This window comes from Triticum aestivum, chromosome 7B, assembly GCF_018294505.1.
Source record: "Triticum aestivum cultivar Chinese Spring chromosome 7B, IWGSC CS RefSeq v2.1, whole genome shotgun sequence".
Classification (NCBI taxonomy): domain Eukaryota; kingdom Viridiplantae; phylum Streptophyta; class Magnoliopsida; order Poales; family Poaceae; genus Triticum; species Triticum aestivum.
In genome coordinates this window covers 584,302,504-584,323,149 of record NC_057813.1, presented here as the reverse complement: position 1 = coordinate 584,323,149, position 20,646 = coordinate 584,302,504, and the positions used below count along the sequence as shown (strand labels likewise).

At 48.7% G+C, this 20,646-nt stretch overlaps 2 protein-coding genes across 2 annotated transcripts; both read right to left on the bottom strand.

Moving 5' to 3' along the window:
• Window positions 1-1,540: 1,540 nt before the first annotated feature.
• LOC123161938 (skin secretory protein xP2) lies at window positions 1,541-8,292 on the bottom strand. The gene is made up of 2 exons (XM_044579748.1): window positions 6,740-8,292; window positions 1,541-2,529 (listed from the first exon to the last, which is right to left on the bottom strand). The coding sequence occupies exons 1-2, from the start codon at window positions 7,674-7,676 to the stop codon at window positions 2,504-2,506; spliced, it is 963 nt and encodes a 320-aa protein (XP_044435683.1). The 5' UTR covers window positions 7,677-8,292; the 3' UTR covers window positions 1,541-2,503.
• A 7,317-nt stretch (window positions 8,293-15,609) lies between these two features.
• Window positions 15,610-17,879, bottom strand: LOC123159099 (probable protein phosphatase 2C 59). The gene is made up of 8 exons (XM_044576907.1): window positions 17,469-17,879; window positions 17,065-17,192; window positions 16,845-16,943; window positions 16,558-16,716; window positions 16,355-16,441; window positions 16,186-16,277; window positions 16,002-16,076; window positions 15,610-15,920 (listed from the first exon to the last, which is right to left on the bottom strand). Exons 1-8 carry the CDS (start codon window positions 17,873-17,875, stop codon window positions 15,738-15,740), a joined length of 1,230 nt encoding a protein of 409 aa, XP_044432842.1. The 5' UTR covers window positions 17,876-17,879; the 3' UTR covers window positions 15,610-15,737.
• Window positions 17,880-20,646: the final 2,767 nt, after the last annotated feature.

Below are 20,646 nucleotides of genomic sequence, written 5' to 3'. Positions count from 1 at the left end.
ATGGTCGAGAGGTAAAAATTGATATATTGGAAGGTTACATTCGGACACAGGAATGGTTTCAGGAAGTTTCAGATAAGTTTCGGAGTACCGGGAGGTTACCGGACCCCCCGCCCCGGGAAAGTAATGGGCCAACATGGGCCTTAGTGGAGGAGAGAGGGCCGTCCATAGGAGGTGGCATGCACCCCCTTTGCCAATCCGAACTGGACAAGGGGTGGGGGCGGCGCCCCCTTCCCCTCTCCTACTCCCTCTCTCTTTCCCCCTTTGCTACTCCGGAAAAAAGGAAAAAGGTGGGGGGGCGAATCCTACTAGGTTTGGAGTCCTAGTAGGACTCCCCCCTCCATGGCGCGCCCCCTGGACGCCGGTCTCCTTCCCCCTCCTTTATATACGGGTACAGGGGGCACCCCAAAGGCACAACATTGTCTTAGCCATGTGCAGTGCCCCCCTCCACCATTTACTCCCCCGATAGTATCATCATAGTGCTTAGGCGAAGCCCTGCGTGGATCACATCACCACCACCATCATCACACCATCGTGCTGACGAAACTCTCCCTCGACCCTCTGCCGGATCAAGAGTTCGAGGGACGTCGTCGAGCTGAACATGTGCTGAACTCGGAGGTGTCATACGTTTGGTGCTAGATCGGTTGGATCGTGAAGACGTTCGACTACTTCAACCATGTTAACCTAACGCTTCCGATTTCGGTCTACAAGGGTATGTGGACACACTCTTCCCCTCTGCTTGCTATGCATCTCCTAGATAGATCTTGCGTGATCATAAGATTTTTTTTCAAATTGCATGCTACGTTCCCCAACACACCCACCTCCCTTCTCCCGTTCATTCCGATTGACATCGACATTGACTATCCTATTCTTGACCAACACCCATCGAGGGGCCTCATTAAGCTGGACGCATACGCAACTCTAGTTCGCATTATTTGGTTCTCGGTTTTCTGGTGGGTGTTCTAGTGGATAGCGGTCAGAGTCGAGAAAGACGCGGCCTCCTGGAGTCCTGGTCCTCATAACTAGTCAGACCGGTTCTAGAATGCAAGGGCGAGCTTTCATGATCTTGGATCTGTGGAGTTAGGGCCGGTGTCCGCAGAGTCAACAGAATCAAGAGCTGGTGTCCGAGATCAATACTTAGTGATATTGAACTAATATTTGATTCGGGAATTAGGAGGTCTTGCTAATGAAAATATACGTCTTAGAGACAATACTTTTAAACAAATTTGATTGGATGACTTGGTCGCGCCGGTGTGAGAAGACGAGGTCGACCTTTCTTGATCTCGTCTTAGTGGAGTTAGGGCATTCGGCCTGGCTTCGCCCATCGTGTTGGCGGAGCCAGGAGCTAGAGTAACATGCTCTAAATCGATGATGCATGTCTCTCCAATTATTATGCAAAGTGCATTCACAAATTACATGGGCACGTGGGAGGGTTTATTTCTCAGACCGCCACCACACACAGACACTTGCTAGGTCTTATAAAAAATATGTATGTGTCTTACATTTGGAAAAGAAAAGTAAATAATAAATGTGCAAAGGTTAATTGGTGGGAAACATGAAATTTTCATTCCACATTTCAAGTCACGTGTACATGACATAATCGTAAATCACATACACATGAATGTGGAAAGGCTAATTGTACAAATTAACCTCCATCCTCTATGATGTCGTACGGTTGATAGAGAAGAAATACACCAAGATAGATGTGTTTTTCATAGTGGCCTTGTATATAAAAATGGAGGGAGTATTGATTTTCAAATGAGTGTGCAAAACAAAGGATAACGTACAACCGAGGAGAGAAGGACCCAAAGACCTAATGAAAGCCACCAAGGCTTCAAGTTGATGCCATCTCTTTCCTTGTGGAAGAAGGGTCCATTATGAAATGAACAATGACATTGTTAAACCGACCAACTCTGAGAGGAGGACTTGATCGGAGACAGATGTATATCGAAGAAATGGTAGCAGAATTATAGATGGTCTCTGGTCTAAGGACACTGCACACATGACACATGTAGTCCTCAATGAAGAAGTTCTTTCTTTGAAGGAATTCTCTAGTATTTAGTCTGTTATTCATAAGCATCCAGAAGAACACTTTTATGTTTAGGCTGACAGTATGAGGACCATAACCATTTGGTAGTCAGCGGTGGAGAAAAATGTCCAATTGATGCCATTAACTGCCCAGTAGTCCTTCCGATTACTGCCATGCCAATTCACTCTCTTTTCTCGTAACTGCTATTACTGCTCATGGGCCTCTTCAGACCGAGCAATCTTTCAGATCTTTGGCAATTAGGATATGTCTAGCAGATACTAGATTGTTGATTGCAAAAGAGTGCAGATGGTGCCATTCGTCTTGGAGAACTGCATAATCCGTCCACTTATGGTGCTCAGTTATCTTGTTTCTCGAATGAACTCCGATGTGCTGTACTGTTGTTTCATCGGTATTTCAAAGTCCAAGACTTTGTTGTTGGAAGACGCAGAGAGATAGTAAGTTCCCAGTCCCACTTGCCTAGTCAAGCATGCCTTGAACACTTGCTGAAATAAACCAGAGAGCAAACATAAAAGCGCAAGTTAAAGATATACTAGAAGAACTAGGACAGAAAACTGAATCTTCAGTAGGAGTCCGAACTCCCAAGAATTTTTTTTGTTTAAGCATATATTTGTTTGTCGTGGTATTCTCACGGGGGGTTGCGAGTCGACAGATTTCACAAGGGCTTAGTGTGAGGGTAAGACTGCTACTGATAGGCCCGGGAGCGGGTATGCGAGTAGCACGCGGTGATTTACCCAGCTTCGGAGCTCTCCGGAGAGATAATACTCATACTGCTGCATGTCTGAGTGTATCTGGTATATCTGGTATAGAGTGCTCCTGAAGCTGTATCTGAGGTCAGTGCCATAGGCGTCTGGCCTCGTATATGTGTGTATGGCCGCATGTGCCTGAGTATGCATGCGTGAGTGTGTGGCTGGCTAGCTAGCTCTCTTGCTAGCTAGCTTGCTTGTGTGTATGCGTGAGTGTCCATCCCCTGGATGGATGGATGTGTGTCTCCTTTTATAGCGTGAGGTAGCTTAGTATGTAAGCTAGCTAGTGGCATGGGTAAGGCATGGTGCATGTCATGCTTGTCTCCTGGGTCACTTCATGAATAGTGCCCAGGGACAAGTGACACTATACATGATGGCGTCGTGGTACAATTGTCTTGTCCGCGGTATGGCCGTCTCGTCGGGGTCTTGTCAGTGTCGCTTCGGGCTGCAGTCGGCAGCCGGCTGGTCGTTGCAGTCAGCAGCCGACAGCCGGCCGGGTAGAGCAGTCAGACGGAGAGGCTGGTAGAAGCGGCCGGGCAGTCGGACTGAGGGGCTTTGCTAGCCCCGATGTCTTGAAATATCGTCTCACCGTCTTCGGGGTATCCGTGTCCAATTACTCCGACAGTAGCCCCCAAGCCTTCGGGCAACTTGGCAAAGTTGGGTGGAGGTTTTTTGGCGAGTGTTCATGAAAATGATCATGAAAAAAGACAAAGTTAGTCCATGCAGATATATCAAATGTTTGCTTTTAGCATTGCAAGTTTTATGCGGAGGGTGCCGACTCGGTTTCGTCCGAGCCCCCTTCAATCTTTTTCATGTTCCCTCCACTCGTTGGCTTGTGCTCTCGCTAGCCGGACAGCCGCTCTGCGGTGTGTGGCTGAGAGTGGTCCGCGGAGTGGAGTGTACAATACTCAGACTCTGGGAGCGAATTTGACTGAGCAGATACTCATAAAGAAAATGGTCGGGTCGCCCAAAGCGTTTTTCTTCCCGGACATTTTTCGCGTGGGTGGCCTCCAGCGTTCACTCCTGCCAGTCGGACAGCTGCTCTGCGGTCTCTGACTAAGAGTGGGCCTTTGGTACCGCGCACGCTACTAAGCCGTCTACGGGAACTAACGTCTTAGGCCAAGCGGCCAGCCCCCGGGCCAACTCTGGCTGGCGCCGGGGCGAACAGTGATGCAACTGTAATAAAATGCGGAGATAGCCCCCGAGCATCGCTCGAGGTTATCTGTGCTCTCGCGGTGAAAAAATATGCGGGTGAGGAGCTCACATTGATTTTCATGTAGCCGAGGCAGAGTTTGCCGAAGGCAGCCGGCGTGGCTCGGCGCTCGCGGAGTGCGTCGGCGCACCCGCTGGGTGTAACCTTCGAGCCCCTGGGTGCTCGAAGGGGGGTCCCGGCCGGTCAGGCTCGACCGGCCAAGCGGCGAGGCGTCTTGCAACACCCTTTTTCTTCTTTTTCTCTTCGGCCGGCTGCTGGCAGCCGGACAAAACTCTTCACTTGTCTGCAATCTTTGCGAGGGCGCGCCAGCGCACCCGCTGGGTGTAGCCCCCGAGATTCGGGCTGACTGCTAAGCAGTCGGGCCGGATCTCCCAGCAACTACTTTGTCTTCTTCGTCGCGGGGGCGCGTCAGCGCACCTGCTGGGTGTAGCCCCCGAGATTTGGGCCGACTGCTGAGCAGTCGGGTCGGATCTCCCGGCAACTACTTTGTCTTCTCTCTCGCGGGGGCGTGTCAGCGCACCCGCTGGGTGTAGCCCCCGAGATTCGGGCCGACTGCTGAGCAGTCGGGCCGGATCTCACGGCAACTACTTTGTCTTCTTCTCTTTTGCCGGCTGTCGACAGCCGGACGCTTCTTGTGCACAAGCAGTCAGGTGGGCATCCGGCCTGATTTTTCTCCACCTGGCAACAATCTTTTTCCTTCTCTTTTCTCTTCGTCCGCCGACTGCTGGTAGCCGGACGGGCACGTTTCTTTTTTCTCAGCACCTGGCCACTTTCTCAACCGGACGCGATGCTCTTTGTTTTCTTTTCTTTTTGCAGCTGGACCTATATTCAGTCGACATCTTTTTTTTACAGTAAGTTGGCTGGGAACCCGGCCTGACTTCTCGGGCGGCCGGCTGGGCACCCGACCACTTCTCTCTTTTCTCCCAGCCAGCTTTGAGCAGTCGGATACAGCTCCCCCCCTTTTTTGGATTCGGCCACTTCTTTCTTTTGAACGAGCACTCGGCCGCTCTTTCAATGGGATCAAGGCCATGCAAAGGATCTCGATCTACGTGGATGACGTAGCTTTGTTCATCAAATCTACTGTCATGGATTTGAGCTTTGTGAAGGAGACCTTAAAGGCTTTTGGTGAAGCATCTGGACTTAAAGTGAACCATCGGAAGTCGTCGGCTATTGTGATTAGAGGCGATGTGGATGACAGACAAAGGGTGGCTGCACTGCTCCAATGTGACCTAGCGGAGTTCCCATGCAGGTATCTTAGCCTGCAGCTTGCTGTCAAGATCTTGACTCGCGCGGATTGGCAGCCCATGTTGGATAAAGTGAGGTATTTCGTGCCCGCCTGGCAAAGGGGGCTGATCCAACGACCTGGCAGGTTGATCCTGGTGCAATCTATCATATCTGCTCGGCCGATACACCATCTAATGATTGTGGACGCCCCGGTCTGGGTGATTGAAAAGATCAATAAGTGGATGCGATCTTTCTTTTAGGCTGGTAAGGACAAGGTTAACGGTGGACAATGCCTAGTCACATGGGATAAAATCTGTCGACCTAAGTGCCATGGTGGGCTTGGAGTGAAGAACTTGCAAATGCAATCTTTAGCACTAAGGGTCAGGTGGGAATGGCTAAAGCGTACGGAGCCCGCGAGGCCCTGGCAGGGATTACCAATGATCGAAGACAGATTGGCGAGGGAGGTGTTTGACAGTTTGGTTCATATTCAAGTTGGAGCAGGCGATAGGGTTCTGTTTTGGAGGGACCGGTGGATACATGGATATTCAGTAGCTGACATTGCTCCAATCCTGCTTACGACGGTCCATGCGAGGGTGATCAATACTAGAACGGTGCAGCAGGCTTTGCTCAACAACAAATGGATGGAGGACTGTCAAATTGAGATCTCTTTCATGGCGCAATTGCAATGCATGCATCTTTGTCATGCGGTGGCGACAGTTGACAGACGCGAGACCGAGAAGGATGTTTTCACATGGACTTGTTCATCTAGTGGACAATACTCAGCCAAGTCAGTCTACTCCAGTCTTTGCAGTGGATGGCCTAAATCACCCCTGGATAAGTGTGTTTGGAGAAGCTGAGCCCCCCTCAAGTGCAAAATCTTTGTTTGGCTTGCAATGCAGTATAGGATATGGACATCGGATAGGAGGGCCAGGCATGGGCTTCAGGAGGAGAGTTCAGCATGCTACACGTGTTTGCAGGATGAGGATAATGCTGATCATATTCTTCTGCATTGCCCTTATGCTAGGGAGGTCTGGTATAGGACATGGGACACCCTGCAGATTAGCACACCTCAAGCACTAGCTAATGAGAATACCCTGGAGTGGTGGTTAGAGCACGAAGAGGCTTCCTATGGGCGGACATGCGAGGTTTTGATACCACAGTCACGGCGGTCCTCTGGGCTTTGTGGAAACAAAGGAATGCTAAAGTCTTCGGTAGGGTAGATCAACAAAAAACTCCTCTGGAGCTTGTTACTAGTACGCTAAAGGAGATAGCTGAGTGGTCGCAGGCGGTAGGTGGTGTTGGTGGACTACAACGGTTTATGAGGAGTTAGCCTAAATGTAGTTTGGGTGGTGTTGGTGTTGGTGTATCTGTGTGGGCCCCGTATGTTCGCATTTGTGTCACACTTCTTGTAATTATACCTTCTTCTTCTTCTATAAAAATATGATACGCTTTTGGCCTACTCTTGAAAAAAAACGAGCACTCGGCCGCAGCAGTCGAGCAACGCGAGCTGACCTGGGAGCGCAGAGAGGCCAGGGGCCAGGACCGGCCGGGTGGCGGCGGAGACGGCGGGCGGCGAAGCCGGCCGTCCGGGTCGCGGCGGAGAAGGCGGGCGGCGAAGCCGCGAGCAGGCGCGGGAGGCACGGCGGTGCCGGCACGGGGAAGCGGCCGGAGGCGCGGCGACGGACGCCGGCGCGGCTGGGGGCGAAGCAGGGCGGGCGTGGGAGCCGGCGGCCGGGGCAACGGCGACGCGGTCGAGTGCGGGGCGGAGCCGGCGCAGGACGCGCGACCCGGCGGGCGGCTCGGGAACCCGGCAGAGCGGCGCGGGAGGAGGCGAGGTGCGGACGGGGCCGGCAGGCCGGGTGGCGTGGAAGCCGGCGCAGACCAAGGCGGGGCGCGAGCCGGAAGGGGCTTTCGCGGAAGCCGGCCAGGGCGCGCGGAGGCCGGCCAGCGCGGGGCGGGAAGCCGGCGCGGGGCTGCCGCGAAGCCGGCAAGAGGAGCGGGCGCGGAGTCGGCTACCGCGCGCGGAGGACCGGCCGCGGGCCGAGTCACGCGCAGCCGGCACGGGGCGCAGTGGCGAGGCGGAGCCGATGGCGGACGCGGAAGCCGGCGAGGAGCACCCGTTCGCGGGCCGGCGCACGGAGGAGCGAGGCCGGCACGGGAGCCCGCGGGCAAGGACGGAGACGACCCAACGAGGGGAGTGCTCTCCGCGGCCGCTGCTGCGAGGGCGGATGACGGCGATGACGAGACGGCCGCGGCACAGCGAGCCAGCGAGACAGCGAGTCGGCCGTGAGGGCGACGGGCCGGATGGCGGAGGACTCGGCGCGCGCGGGCCGGGCCAGATGGCGGAGCCGGACGCGGCAGCGGGCTGCTGGCGCACAAGGACGGCGCAGGCGAGGCGCGGCTGCGCCGGTGGTGGTGAGGAGCCGTTCGCGGAGGCGCGCGAGGACATGGCTCAGCTGACGCGGAGGAGACCGGAGCGGGGCTGAGTGCTGGGACGGCTCGGAGGCGGGCCGGACAGCCGCGCGCGGCTCAGCGCGGTGGTGAAGCAGAGCACGGCCGCTTGGCGAAGGTTGCGCGCGAGGCACTGGAGAGGGAGCAGCAACGGCGAGGCCGTCACTGTCTGGTTTACGTATGGCCATTATCTGGGTGATGTACAAGGGATATCTGACATGTATACATGTGATATACGGCCATGGTTTGACTAATGTCTGGGATGTGTATGGATATGGTTTAACCATTGTGTGACACATCTAGCTAGCTTGCAAAGATGGCATGTGGAAAAGCTAGTGCGCGTTCCGGCCAAGCAAGGCATAGCACGGAGGGGAGCAAACGCGAGCGACACGTGGTTGGCCACGGCCGACCGAAACGAGGCCCCGCGCGCGGCACGCGCGCGGACGGACGGTCGGCGTTGCGGTGGTGGTGAAGAAGAGGGCGGGGCCGACGATGAAGGCGCGCCGTCCCGCACGGCCGCTCCGGGGGCGGGTCGAAGTCAAGCCCCCGAGCGCTACCGGAGAGACGACGGCGACACCACGGTGACGACGAAGATGGTGAGGCCGACGGCGAGGACGCGCCGCCTCTCGCGGCCACTCCGGGGGCGAGTCGATGTCGAGCCCCCGACCGCTATTGGAGAGACGGCGCGACGCCGCGGTGGTGAGGACGAAAAATGGTCCCGCCCGGACTGCGAAACCAGCAGCAGCGTGGTAGCAAAGTACCACACCACGGTGGGCGCCAACTGTCGTGGTATTCTCACGGGGGGTTGCAAGTCGACAGATGCCACAAGGGCTTAGTGTGAGGGTAAGACTGCTGCTGATAGGCCCGGGAGCGGGTATGCGAGTAGCACGCGGTGGTTTACCCAGCTTCGGAGCTCTCGGGAGAGATAATACTCCTACTGCCGCATGTCTGAGTGCATCTGGTATATCTGGTACAGAGTGCTCCTGGAGCTGTATCTGAGGTCAGTGCCATAGGCGTCTGGCCTCGTATATGTGTGTATGGCCGCATGTGCCTGAGTATGCATGTGTGAGTGTGTGGCTGGCTAGCTAGCTCTCTTGCTAGTTAGCTTGCTTGTGTGTATGCGTGAGTGTCCATCCCCTGGATGGATGAATGTGTCTTCTTTTATAGTGTGAGGTAGCTTAGTATGTAAGCTAGCTAGTGACATGGGTAAGGCATGGTGCATGTCATGCTTGTCCCCTGGGTCACTTCATGAATAGTGCCCAGGGACAAGTGACACTGTACATCATCGTGGTACAGTTGTCTTGTCCACGGTATGGCCGTCTCATCAGGGTCTTGTCGGTGTCGCTTCGGACTGCAGTCGGCAGCCGGCTGGTCGTTGCAGTCAGTAGCCGGCAGCCGTCCGAACAGAGCAGTCGGACGGAGAGGCCGGCAGAAGCGACCGGGCAGTCAGACTGAGGGGCTTTGCTAGCCCCGATGTCTTGAAATATCGTCTCACCGTCTTCAGGGTATCCGTGTCCAATTACTCCGACATTGTTAAAGAGTAGAACACGTACATGTTTGTATCTCCTTATGAATAGATGTTTTGTTTAGATGCATCCATGAGCCTGGCAAGGGAATACATCTCATCCATATATTGAGCAAAGCGATTTGCAATGTAACTATGCAAAAGGACAACTTTCAGGTTCTTCAGCACTGTGTACTAAATACTACTATCAAACCCATTTGTTGAACAGAGTGTTACAATTAGAAAGAAAATCCCTATATTCAAATATTTTTCCATTTCTATAAAATGGCTCAACACCACGATTTTTTTGGCAAGTGCCATTGTCATGACCAGCTGACCAAAAAAGTGTAGAAAGTCTCCTGCTTATTCATACGCCCTTGATAGGAGCTATTGTTGTAACCAAACACTTTTTCGTTTCATGCCTCCCATGAATCGTACACTCATGGATACCTCCCTCTGTACACCACATACCACCTCATCTATCAAGACAAAAGAACACGACTTGAACAAGCAGGAAAAGTTTAGAAGAACACATGAAACATAAGCAACATTATAATTAATGATTCATATACCCAAAAGCATCACAAGTTCTAGTCAAGATCAACTCTAAGTCGACATCAACAACTACTTTCAGTACATCAACATTAAACTACCTAACTCAGGCTACTCCAAGAAAGGAGATCTAGTGACCTACCTCACCACTGGCGACCAAGAGGCCGTTAGCGAAGGGGGCCGCCAGAAAACGGCGCCCGAAAGCTCGTCGCCCTTGAGGCGGCTAGAATACCTTACAAAGGCTAATTGATTAGTGGTCAAATCCTTTAACTTCACGTATTAAATCACATACAAATAAGCATGCAATTGTACAAAACTACATACCGAAAGGCTTGATGACTGAACTTCAAATTTTCTTGTTGATATAATATATAACACGAATTTATGACACACTAAGATCACATTATATATGAAATTCTTACAATGGACAGGCAACTTGCTCGATGTACTATTGTGCTTCTAGATGTATTGGGGCTCAATTAATTCAACATACTAATCTAATATCACATAATATTCAAATAGCTAGCATCTGAACTTTAATTGCGTGTATTAAACTACAAAAAGAACATGTTAATCATACATACAGACTACATGCTAGATTTGTTCTTGGCTGTTTTTGTGGGACCTTTCAAGTATGCATACACCTCTCACTGGCTAAGGATCAACAAGTGTAAAGTAAGCCAAATGCCATGTAGGACCTCGTGGCGTTTCATTCAAGTTCGCTGGCACAGTGGCACTGCAAGGTTGGATCTACATTTTTTCCTGAAAAAGAGGTTAAGACCCCCGGCCTCTTCATCAATGTGATGCACCCAACCATTTTTATTAATTATTAAATAGAGCACAAGACAAAAACAACCACTGTCAAACCATTACAAGATATGAAATTAACACCTATGACTAAGTCAACTTCTTCCGCAGCAACGCCTTCAACAAAGAATAAACAACCTAGCGCCATCATCATCATGAATGCAAGTTCATTGTTGCCGAGCCCGACCAATAAAGGCCAGGGCAAAAGTTTTCACTTTGGACGAAGCGGTGTTTCGATCAACGTCCAGATGACAAATCATTAGAAAGTCGCATGTGTTAGTACTCCACACTAGGCCAGAATAGCACTAGCCGACTGGTGGGATGCCATCCCACCTTGGATCTGCATGCTGGTCAATGTAAACAAAGTCAACTCATATATGTATGTACCGAAATTTAGGCTGAGGTCATCAGGGTCAATAGACCCCGGCCCGACACTGTAGTTCCGCCCCTGCTGGCACTGCAAGATTGGATCTACACACTGGTCAATGTAAACAAAGTCAACTGATATTGGTTGTGCTCATATCTTTTCTAACACCTCCCATTCCCATATTTTTTCTCTCGAAGATGGTACGTCTATGTTTGATACACACTCTCTTCCTCCTCCAATGCATGTTTCTCCTTTATAGACACTGCGGTGGGTGATAGGGAACTAAATGAGGAAGAGACAAATTTGATATAATGATTTTATAAATAAGCTACTACTTGAAGGGTTCTCATGTGTTACTTCATGTCTTCATGAAAAAGTGATGTTTTATTTATCTTGGGACAAGCCTAGCGATCTTTTTCTTGAGAAACAATAAAACATATGATTCATAGTTCCCAATCTAAGTATTTGAAACATTAACAATCATCAAAATCTGACTTAATACATGTGACAAACTCACTGTGTGAACTGGAGGGGGTACTAGTTAGCACTTTGTAGGGGAGGGGATAGTTGACCACAAATATTGGGTCAGGTGGATGTGATTTTAGGGTGGACTCAATGTTTTTAGGGATTATCTATGTTGCGGGCTTTTAGGGTAAAATGACTTTTAGAGAAATGACTTTTAGAGAATCTGCCAGACTTGCCATAGGGACCTAAAGAAACCCATGACTGATGACTAGAGGTGAATCGTGGAAGTTGATCCAAATTTTATTTGGAATTGATTTGAAAACCGTTATGTGTAAAATGGACAAGTGTCAACAATTGAGATGCCTCCATAAACTGCATATCATACACAAGATATCTAGAACTTTTCATATAGCTCAAAATATCAGTTTCCTGTTATTTTTTATTTAACAATTATCACAAATTGATTATGGTTTTACCAAATAACAACCGAAAAGGGAGATTGTAGGGTAACAATACGTTTTTTAGCCAGTTTGCCCAGGACGACATACTAATAATTCCACCGAAAATTTATGTCTGTGTCCGTGTAGTAGTTCGAGTTGAAAAATGATTTGCCTTATTAGAATGCAAGTCGAGTGTACATGGATCATCAAATTAATATCTCTACCTATTATGCAAAGGATTTTCTTCATCCGTTCCACCATCTCTCGGCCATTACGAGTCACGCCACTCCCGCACGGATGCACACCCACCCCCTTCTCCTGTTTATTCCGATCGACATCAACGTTGGCTATTCTCTTCTTGACCCACACCCATCGAGGGGCCTCATTGAGCTGGTCCCATACGCAGCTCTGGTTCGCATTATTTGGTTCTTGGTTTTCTGGTGGGTGTTCTAGTGGATAGGGTCAGAGTAGAGAAAGACGCGGCCTCCTGGAGTCCTGGGCCTTGGAACTAGTCATGCCGGTTCTAGAATGGCTTTCATGATCTTGGATCTGTGGAGTTAGGGCCGCTGTTCGCAGAGTCAACAGAATCAAGAGCTGGTGTCCGAGATCAATACTTGGTGATATTGAACTAATATTTGATTGGGGAATTAGGAGGCCTTGCTAATGAAAATACATGTCTTAGAGACAATACTTATTTAAACAAATTTGATTGGATGACTTGGTCGCGCCGGTGTGAGAAGTGAGGCCGAGCTTTCTCGATCTCATCTTAGTGGAGTTAGAGCATTCGGCCTGGCTTCGCCCGTCGTGTCGGTGGAGCCAGGAGCTAGAGTAACATGCTCTAAGTCGATGATGCATGTCTCTGCAGTTATTATGCAAAGTGCATTCACAAATTACATGGGCACATGGGAGGGTACACAGACACTTGCTAGGTCTTATAAAAAATATGTATGTGTTGGAAAAGAAAAGTAAATAATAAATGTGCAAAGGTTAATTGGTTGGAAACATGAAATTTTCATTCCACATTTCAAGTCACGTGCACATGACATAATCGTAAATCACATACTCATGAATGTGGAAAGGCTAATTGTACAAATTAACCTCCATCCTCTATGACGCCGTACGGTTGATAGAGAAGAAATACACCAAGATAGATGTGTTTTTCATAGTGGCCTTGTATATAAAAATGTAGGGATTATTGATTTTCAAATGAGTGAGCAAAACAAAGGATAATGTACAGCCTAGGAGAGAAGGACCCAAAACCTAATGAAAGCCACCAAGGCTTCAAGTTGATGCCATCTCTTTCCTTGTGGAAGAAGGGTCCATTCTGAAATGAACAATGACATTGTGAAACCGACCAACTCTGAGAGGAGGACTTGATCGGAGACAGATGTATTTCGAACAAATGGTAGCAGAATTATAGATGGTCTCTGGTCTAAGGACACTGCACACATGACACATGTAGTCCTCAATGAAGAAGTTCTTTCTTTGAAGGAATTCTCTAGTATTTAGTCTGTTATTCATAAGCATCTAGAAGAACACTTTTATGTTTAGGCTGACAGCATGAGGACCATAACCATTTGGTAGTCAGCGGTGGAGAAAATTGTCCAACTGATGCCATTAACTGCCCAGTAGTCCTTTCGATTACTGCCATGCCAATTCACTCTCTTTTCTCGTAACAGCTGTTACTGCTCATAGGCCTCTTTAGACCGAGCAATCTTTCAGATCTTTGGCAATTAGGATATGTCTAGCAGATACTAGATTGTTGATTGCAAAAGAGTGCAGATGGTGCCATTCGTCTTGGAGAACTGCATAATCCGTCCACTTATGGTGCTCAGTTATCTTGTTTCTCGAATGAACTCCGATGTGCTGTACTGCTGTTTCATCGGTATTTTAAAGTCCAAGCCTTTGTTGTTGGAAGACGCGGAGAAATAGTAAGTTCCCAGTCCCACTTGCCTAGTCAAGCATGACATGAACACTTGCTGAAATAAGCCAGAGTGCAAACATAAAAGCGCAAGTTAAAGATATACTAGAAGAATTAGGACAGAAGACTGAATCTTCAGTAGGAGTCCGAACTCCCAAGAATTTTTTTGTTTAAGCATATATTTGTTAAAGAGTGGAACAAACACATGTTTGTATCTCCTTATGAATAGCTATTTTGTTTAGATGCATCCATGACCCTGGGAAGGAAATACATCTCATCCATATATTGAGCAAAGCAATTTGCAATGTAACTATGCCAAAGGACAACTTTCAGGTTCTGCAGCAGTGTGTACTAAATACTACGATCAACCCCATTTGTTGAACAAAGTGTTACAATTAGAAAGAAAGTCCCTATATTCAAATATTTTTCCATTTCTACAAAATGGCTCAACACCACGATTTTTTTGGCAGGTGCCATTGGCATGACCAGCTGACCAAAAAAGTGTAGAAAGTCTCTACACAGGACCTGGTTTCTCTTACTGTGCTAATAAGGGAATTGTTATTGACAGCTGATGGTGTAACATTAGCACATTTTACATAACCTGGTGATTTCGTCATTCATAATGCAAGATTGCAAAACCAAAAGCTCTATCAGTCCAGAAGAAATTTGTATCGCCCAGACCCAAAGATTGATTGACAATATCTTTGTAGGTGTTTAATAATTTCAAGCAGTACCTCCATCAAAAGGAACAATTGTTGTTTTTGAGCAGAGGGAGGACCATTCTGATAGTACACTTGCCAAACTAAATTAACGCAGGGGATATCCTGTTTATTAATGAATTTGCGAATGTTCTTCAGAAGTAAGGAGTTATTAAGGATTTCCAAATTCAAGATCCCCAAACCTCCTTCATCTTTGGGTCTACAAACAAGGTCCCAGCCACAAAGGGATTTAGTGCATTTGCTCATGCCCTTCTCAACCCAAAGACAGTGCCTTCTATATTTGTCAAACTCTTTGATTACTCCTTTTGAAGTTTGATGGAACTTATAAAGAAAGGTGGGCAGTGAAGATAGTACAACATAACAGATTGCAGCCTTCCAGTAGTTCCTGTATTTACCAAACTTGCTCCTTTTGAAGTTTGATGCAACTCATAAGAAAGGTGGGCAGTGAAGGTAATACAACATAGCATATTGCACTCTTCTTTGAACTGTTTGATAATATGAATTCTTTGAACTGTTCCAAGAAAATGAGCATTCCCGTTTAATCTTCTTTGAACTGTTTGAATAATATGCATGAAACATTCTGTCCCCGTTTAATCTTCTTTGAACTGTTTATATGCATGAACTATCTTGAGCTTGGCAAGGCAGAGAGGAATCCCCAGATACCTGAATGTCATTGCACCTTTTTTACAAGCATGAGCAAGGATGCTCATGCCATCATCAAGATTCGGGGTTGATGGAGCAGACATTTGACTTGCTATGGTTGACTTAAGGCCAGAGGCCAAGGCAAAAGCATCCATCAACAATTTCAAGTGATCCAATTCCTCAACCTGAACTCTCATCAAAATCAGAGTATCATAGCACTAGAGAGAAATCAGAGTTAGAAGACAGAGCAAGTGGTCTGGTCAAGTGCCCTGTGAACCTACAGACTTCTAACAGAAACCTGAGCAGTTCTTTCATCCCCACTGTGATTTTTTCTTCTCATATCATATTTTTTCGGGTAACATGTTTATATGATTTTTTTGGCGTTAGCATCCTTCTCATATTTTCATTTCTATCGACGGTTTTCTCGGCTGAATTAGCATGCGCCGCGCAAACAGATCGGAGAAGCACATTTACAAGATCTGAAATTTGAAATGAGAACAGCTGAGAACATACATGATCAATACAGGCATTGGTAGACTGGAGTGAAGCAAACGAACACGTATGCGAAGGGCTACATCATCAGACACGCTGCTTACACAACACATTGCCCTGTGAACACCTACGCGCTTCGAGGAGGAATGTTCACTTGCCCGGTGCGACAGGGGCTGGGGATCCGTTGGTGGCCGCCGCCGGGGGCTTCTGGTCCAGGAAACGGACGACGACGCAGGTGATGTTGTCGGCGCTTCCCCTCCGGGTCGCCTCCACGAGGAGCTTCTTGGCCGCCTCCTGCGAGTCCACGATCGGCTTCACCATGGCCACGGCTTCCTGCAGACGGATAAAATCTTCAGAATTCTGCATCTCGGTTGCTGCGAGGTAAGCTGGTACAAGGATGAGTGGTGTGTTTACCTCGTTGCTCACGACGTCCCACAGCCCGTCGCTCGCCAGGATGAGGAACTCCAGGGAGCTGTCGACCACCTCCTCCTGTTGTGTTTCAAATCTCATGTCAGGGAACAATGTTTCTGTCTTGTGACAAGGTTGGAAGGTAGTTTCAGTGGCTAGAAGCCACTAGTGTGGTATCTTTCTCACGAACCTTGATCTCTGGATCGGCAACCACGTACTGCTTCAACAGTTTGTCACCAAATGCCCGAGAAACAGCAAGCACGCCGCCTACACGCCATGTACCTGCAGATTACATTACCACTGAACAATGAGTCCAAGATCCAGGACCGATCTGGCAACCAGTAGTCTAAGACACTGACCTGCCCACATGACGAAACCTCCGGCATCCTCTATCCTCTGCCTCTCATCTGTCTGATCAGGCTTATGGTCCCTTGACACGGCTATAGCTGAACAGTTGAAAAGACTGAGGGTCACGATTCAGGCCAACAACAGAGATATGCACAACTGGAACCGGAGCGGAGCTGGGAAAGATGATCCCAAAATGATGTCGCTTGGAGCTTACCATCACCGCCTCTACAAATGACCGCCCTAGAGTCCCCAACGTTTGCCACGACCAGGCGATCGCCAACGAGAATGGCCGTGGAGGCCGTCGACCCTGCATCTCGGTTGTGGGTGGTATCGGCCTTCAGAAGCTCTGAATCCGTATGGGTGAAAGTTTCAGCTGCAGAGGAACGAATATTTCAGTGACTGAAACATCAGTGCCCAATTAAGCAACAATATGTTCGGCAATGTGTTCTGAACTTCTGGTCAAGAGAATGATGTCTAATTCAGTGAAATGTTTAACAGTACCAATGGCAGACTTGGTATCGGTGAAGAACTTTGGGTGCTTGATTAAGTTGCTGAAAAGGTTCTGCTTGACAAACTCCGCGGCTCGAGCTCCACCATGGCCTGCGATCACAGATCAGTAATTAGCCATCCCTACTGCATAAGGCATTTTGGTGGTAACTCTGAACCTAAAATGCTTATTTCTAGAAACATGATAAGCTTGAACAAGACCACATCTTCTTACCGTCGAAAACACCGAACAATCCGACGGTCTCTCCATCGACGCCATCGATTCTCGTCTCGTGGAAGTCCTCCATGGAAGATCTTTTCCCTAGACTGCTCGCATAACCATAGCTAAACTTGCCGTTCTCACTGCCACGATGAAAAACAAATTAATGCTACTCACACAGAATAACGATGCGAGCTAAAAATCCTTTAGATACATCGTCATTAGAACGTTATAACATGACATAACATGAACAAAGCAAATTTGCTAGACATGCTAAGATTTCTTCGCCATTTCCAGCATGCATGATGATCCGCTACGGCGGGCAGAGACAGCGACGGCGGCGATCCACCACCTCCACACCACGGTTCACCCAAAAAAAAAAAAGAAAAGAAAAAGAAACGCAGGAGTGCACGACATACCTGAACCCGCCGCCACTGACAGGCTTGGTGTCCCCGCGGTGCCCCATTGATGGAGGAGGACGACGGCCTGCCGGATTCCTCTTCAACGCGCAAGCGCAACACGGCCCGTGATGGCAGGCGGCGACGAGGGAAGAAGAAGAACCAATGGTCCCAGGAGGCCTCGGCGCTCGTAAATAAGGAACGAAGAGGAGAAATCGGAGATGGCGGAGGAGGCAGAAACTCGAGCAGCTTGTGCGCCTAAAAGGGTGGCGGGGAGAGGAAGTCGATGGGCGGTGCCGTGCGGGGGCACGTGGCGGCGCGGGAAAGGGAAAGGGGGCGGGGTCAATGCCGTGGACGCGTCGGGAGAGCCCGTGCGTGCTTGCAGTCGACGGCTTTTCTTGGATCTCTCGCCCCCATCCCATCATCATGGACACCGTCGGCTCTCACCGCGCGCCTCTTCGTGTTGGTTTTGGTTTCGTGCTTCTCATCCCCGCTGCTGCTCCATGACTCGGCTCGATCGGCCGGGCGTCGGCGAATCGAATCGGGGCGGTGGCGCTCGTGGATTAGTTCCTGGACACGAAGGCGCTCGCATGCACGTGGCATGGCGAGATGAAAGCGTGCGCCTCTGGATGGGTGACACGTGTGCGCTTGCGGTGCGGTACACGTTAGAGCGCCCACTAATGGTACCAGGAGTACTGCCCTGACCGGTCCGTGCACACGTCGGTATTTCTGTGCTTGGTGCCGTGACGAACTTCTCGCGGCAAGGTTGATTCGTGGCTAAAGAGTCAAAATAAAAAAAAAATTGTTGATTCGTGGCTAGCTTTTACCATTTCAACGGAAATGCACGAGGAAAAGCTTGTTTGATACCTTCGTAAAGAAATATAATAACGTTTAGATAACTAAAGTAGTGAAAAAAGAGACCAGAAACATCTTCAATCAGACTCGGCTAATTTGGTCCCTATCTGGCCACCAAAATGTTCGATCCATTTCAAACCCGGATTTTATGCACGCAATCGTGATCTTTTGAATTGTCTGGGCATATGATTGGAGGAGGTGAAGAGATAGAGAGAAAATAAAGAAAAACTGGTGTAGGATGGGTTGGTTTTCAGACAACCCATTTCCTCCTCACATATGAGCCGGATTTGAGGGTTTTCAAACATCCAGATTTGTTGGCTTCGGTTGAAGAGTGTTTCTCTCTTTCTCATGTTCGGACACCATTCAGGCTGGCTGTCCGGATATATGGAGATGATTTGATGGTCTCGGTTGGAGATGCTCTAAGGTCCTTAGAGCAGTAGTAAACATCACCACTTCCAGCGTGGGAGAGGGCTTGAGAAAAATGCTCAAGTGGTTCCTGCTCTTGTCGGATGGATCTTCGTTGGCATTCCCCCCAATAAGCTCCAGTAGAGCCCTGGTCCGGAGAAGGCCTCATACTCTTCTCTTCGAGCTTGAGGCTAGCATACAGGTGGACAGAGATATGGTGAAGGGAGGAAATCATGATCTTGCATATGGGTTTGAAGATGATCACCAACCATTGTATTGGAGGAGCTAGGGTGCCATCAAGTTGCCGGTCTTCACTGCCGTGTTGTTGCCTTTTCTGGTCGAAGGACATCCACCTGGTTCCTCCTGGCCTGTTTGCCAAACAAGGGGCAATTACATCTCTGTTTGGAGTTCACTGTGAGTACTTGTTCCTGCAAAGGCCTCGTTGTCCCAAGTGATTCGTTCCCGATGATGGCGAGGCTTGATCTGGATAGGAGTTGTTTTGGACCCAATTGTAATTTTAATTTCTAGTATCGGGTTCTTCCTGCTGAAGTCAGGTACTTAGCTGAGATTTTCTTTTTCTTGGATTCCTTGGATGTGCTTTGTGTTGTAGTGAGGCATCATGGCCCTACAAGAAACTTCTGTTCAAAAAATAAATAAACAATTGATACACACCATTCTTTGATCACTAGCACTATACGAGAATAAACAATCAATTAGTGAAGCTATAACTACAATTGAAAAAAAAGGAATTGAAAATAAAAAGATAAAAATGTCCTCGCCTTGTTGGCGATGTGCCAAACACCTAAGAGACATAGAAAGACATGTGCCGCAAGAGGCTTGGAGGGGGACGGGTGCGACAGTGGTAGGACTAGGCCGATTGCTCCACCACTATCTTAATCGTTCACTCCATCGCCCCATCTGCAGTGCCTTAGTGGCTGTGTCGAGAGCATGCGTGCGCCTGTGAAGCAGGATGTAGACATGGGGAGGCATGAGTTAGGTGGAAGGACGCACAATGGCCTAGAGGCGGTGCTGCACGGCGACATCGTCATGGCTAACGTTGTGCGGAGCGAAACACCATAATTTCTTGTCGACAGTGCGACGACGCTACCAAATTGAGAGGCACACAAGTGGTGATGTGCCATCATGAGGAGGGGGCGCGAGGTGGCTCGCGGAGTCCATGGTGTTGGAAGCGAGGTCACAAAGGCGACACGTGTTGGCTAACAACGGTGGTTGCTTGGGAGGGTCCCCCTCCCCCATGGTGAAAACTTTTAGGGCCAAGGAATAGTTTTTCCCAAATATTGTTGTAGGTTGATCTTAGGCTCAACTCTAAAAGATATATATGAATAGGGCGTGCTGTAGAGAATTTGGTAGAGTATGATTTATAACCTATATTTGTGGTTTTGGGCAAGTTGACATTTAGGGAATCAAGAATTGCTCTAAGAAACTAAGAATCCATGTCTGATATTTTTACATCTGCCAACAAAGAATCATGAAAGTTGGCCTAAAATTTATTTTGCATCAATGTGGTGTACCTTATATGTTAAATGGTCCAAGTTGATATGCTTTCATAAATTGCACTTTGCACTGAAGATACTTGAGCTTTTCTCCTTATAGTTCAAGATGCTTGAACTTTATGGGCACATGCAGATCAGTTTTTTCTTTTACACCCTAACTCTATGTGCCCACCTAATAGTACATAGTTTGGATCCTTGATGTGCCCTTATATTATAAGCAATGAAACTAGTGCTCGTTACCAACCGCCAGAAAGTCTGCCCCATCTAATTTTGTACTTATAGATGTATTGAGGTTTGACTAATTCAACACACAAATCAACAACATGTGGAAAGGCTAATTGGGTGGCACCCCAATATTTGAATCACACTATTAATCACATTCAGATAATTGTGAGATTGTACAGATTACATATCAAGAAGCTTGA

Coding starts and splice junctions, on each gene's coding strand:
- LOC123161938 (XM_044579748.1), bottom strand. CDS start 7,676: ATGTCCTCGCGCGCCTCCGCGAACGGCTCCTCACCACCACCGGCGCAG. Junction 2,530..6,739: donor TGGCCTCTCTGCGCTCCCAG/GTCAGCTCGCGT, acceptor GGTTTATTTCAG/CAAGTGTTCAAGGCATGCTT.
- LOC123159099 (XM_044576907.1), bottom strand. CDS start 17,875: ATGATGATGGGATGGGGGCGAGAGATCCAAGAAAAGCCGTCGACTGCA. Junction 16,717..16,844: donor CGATACCAAGTCTGCCATTG/GTACTGTTAAAC, acceptor GTTCCTCTGCAG/CTGAAACTTTCACCCATACG. Junction 16,278..16,354: donor AGGTTTCGTCATGTGGGCAG/GTCAGTGTCTTA, acceptor TGTAATCTGCAG/GTACATGGCGTGTAGGCGGC.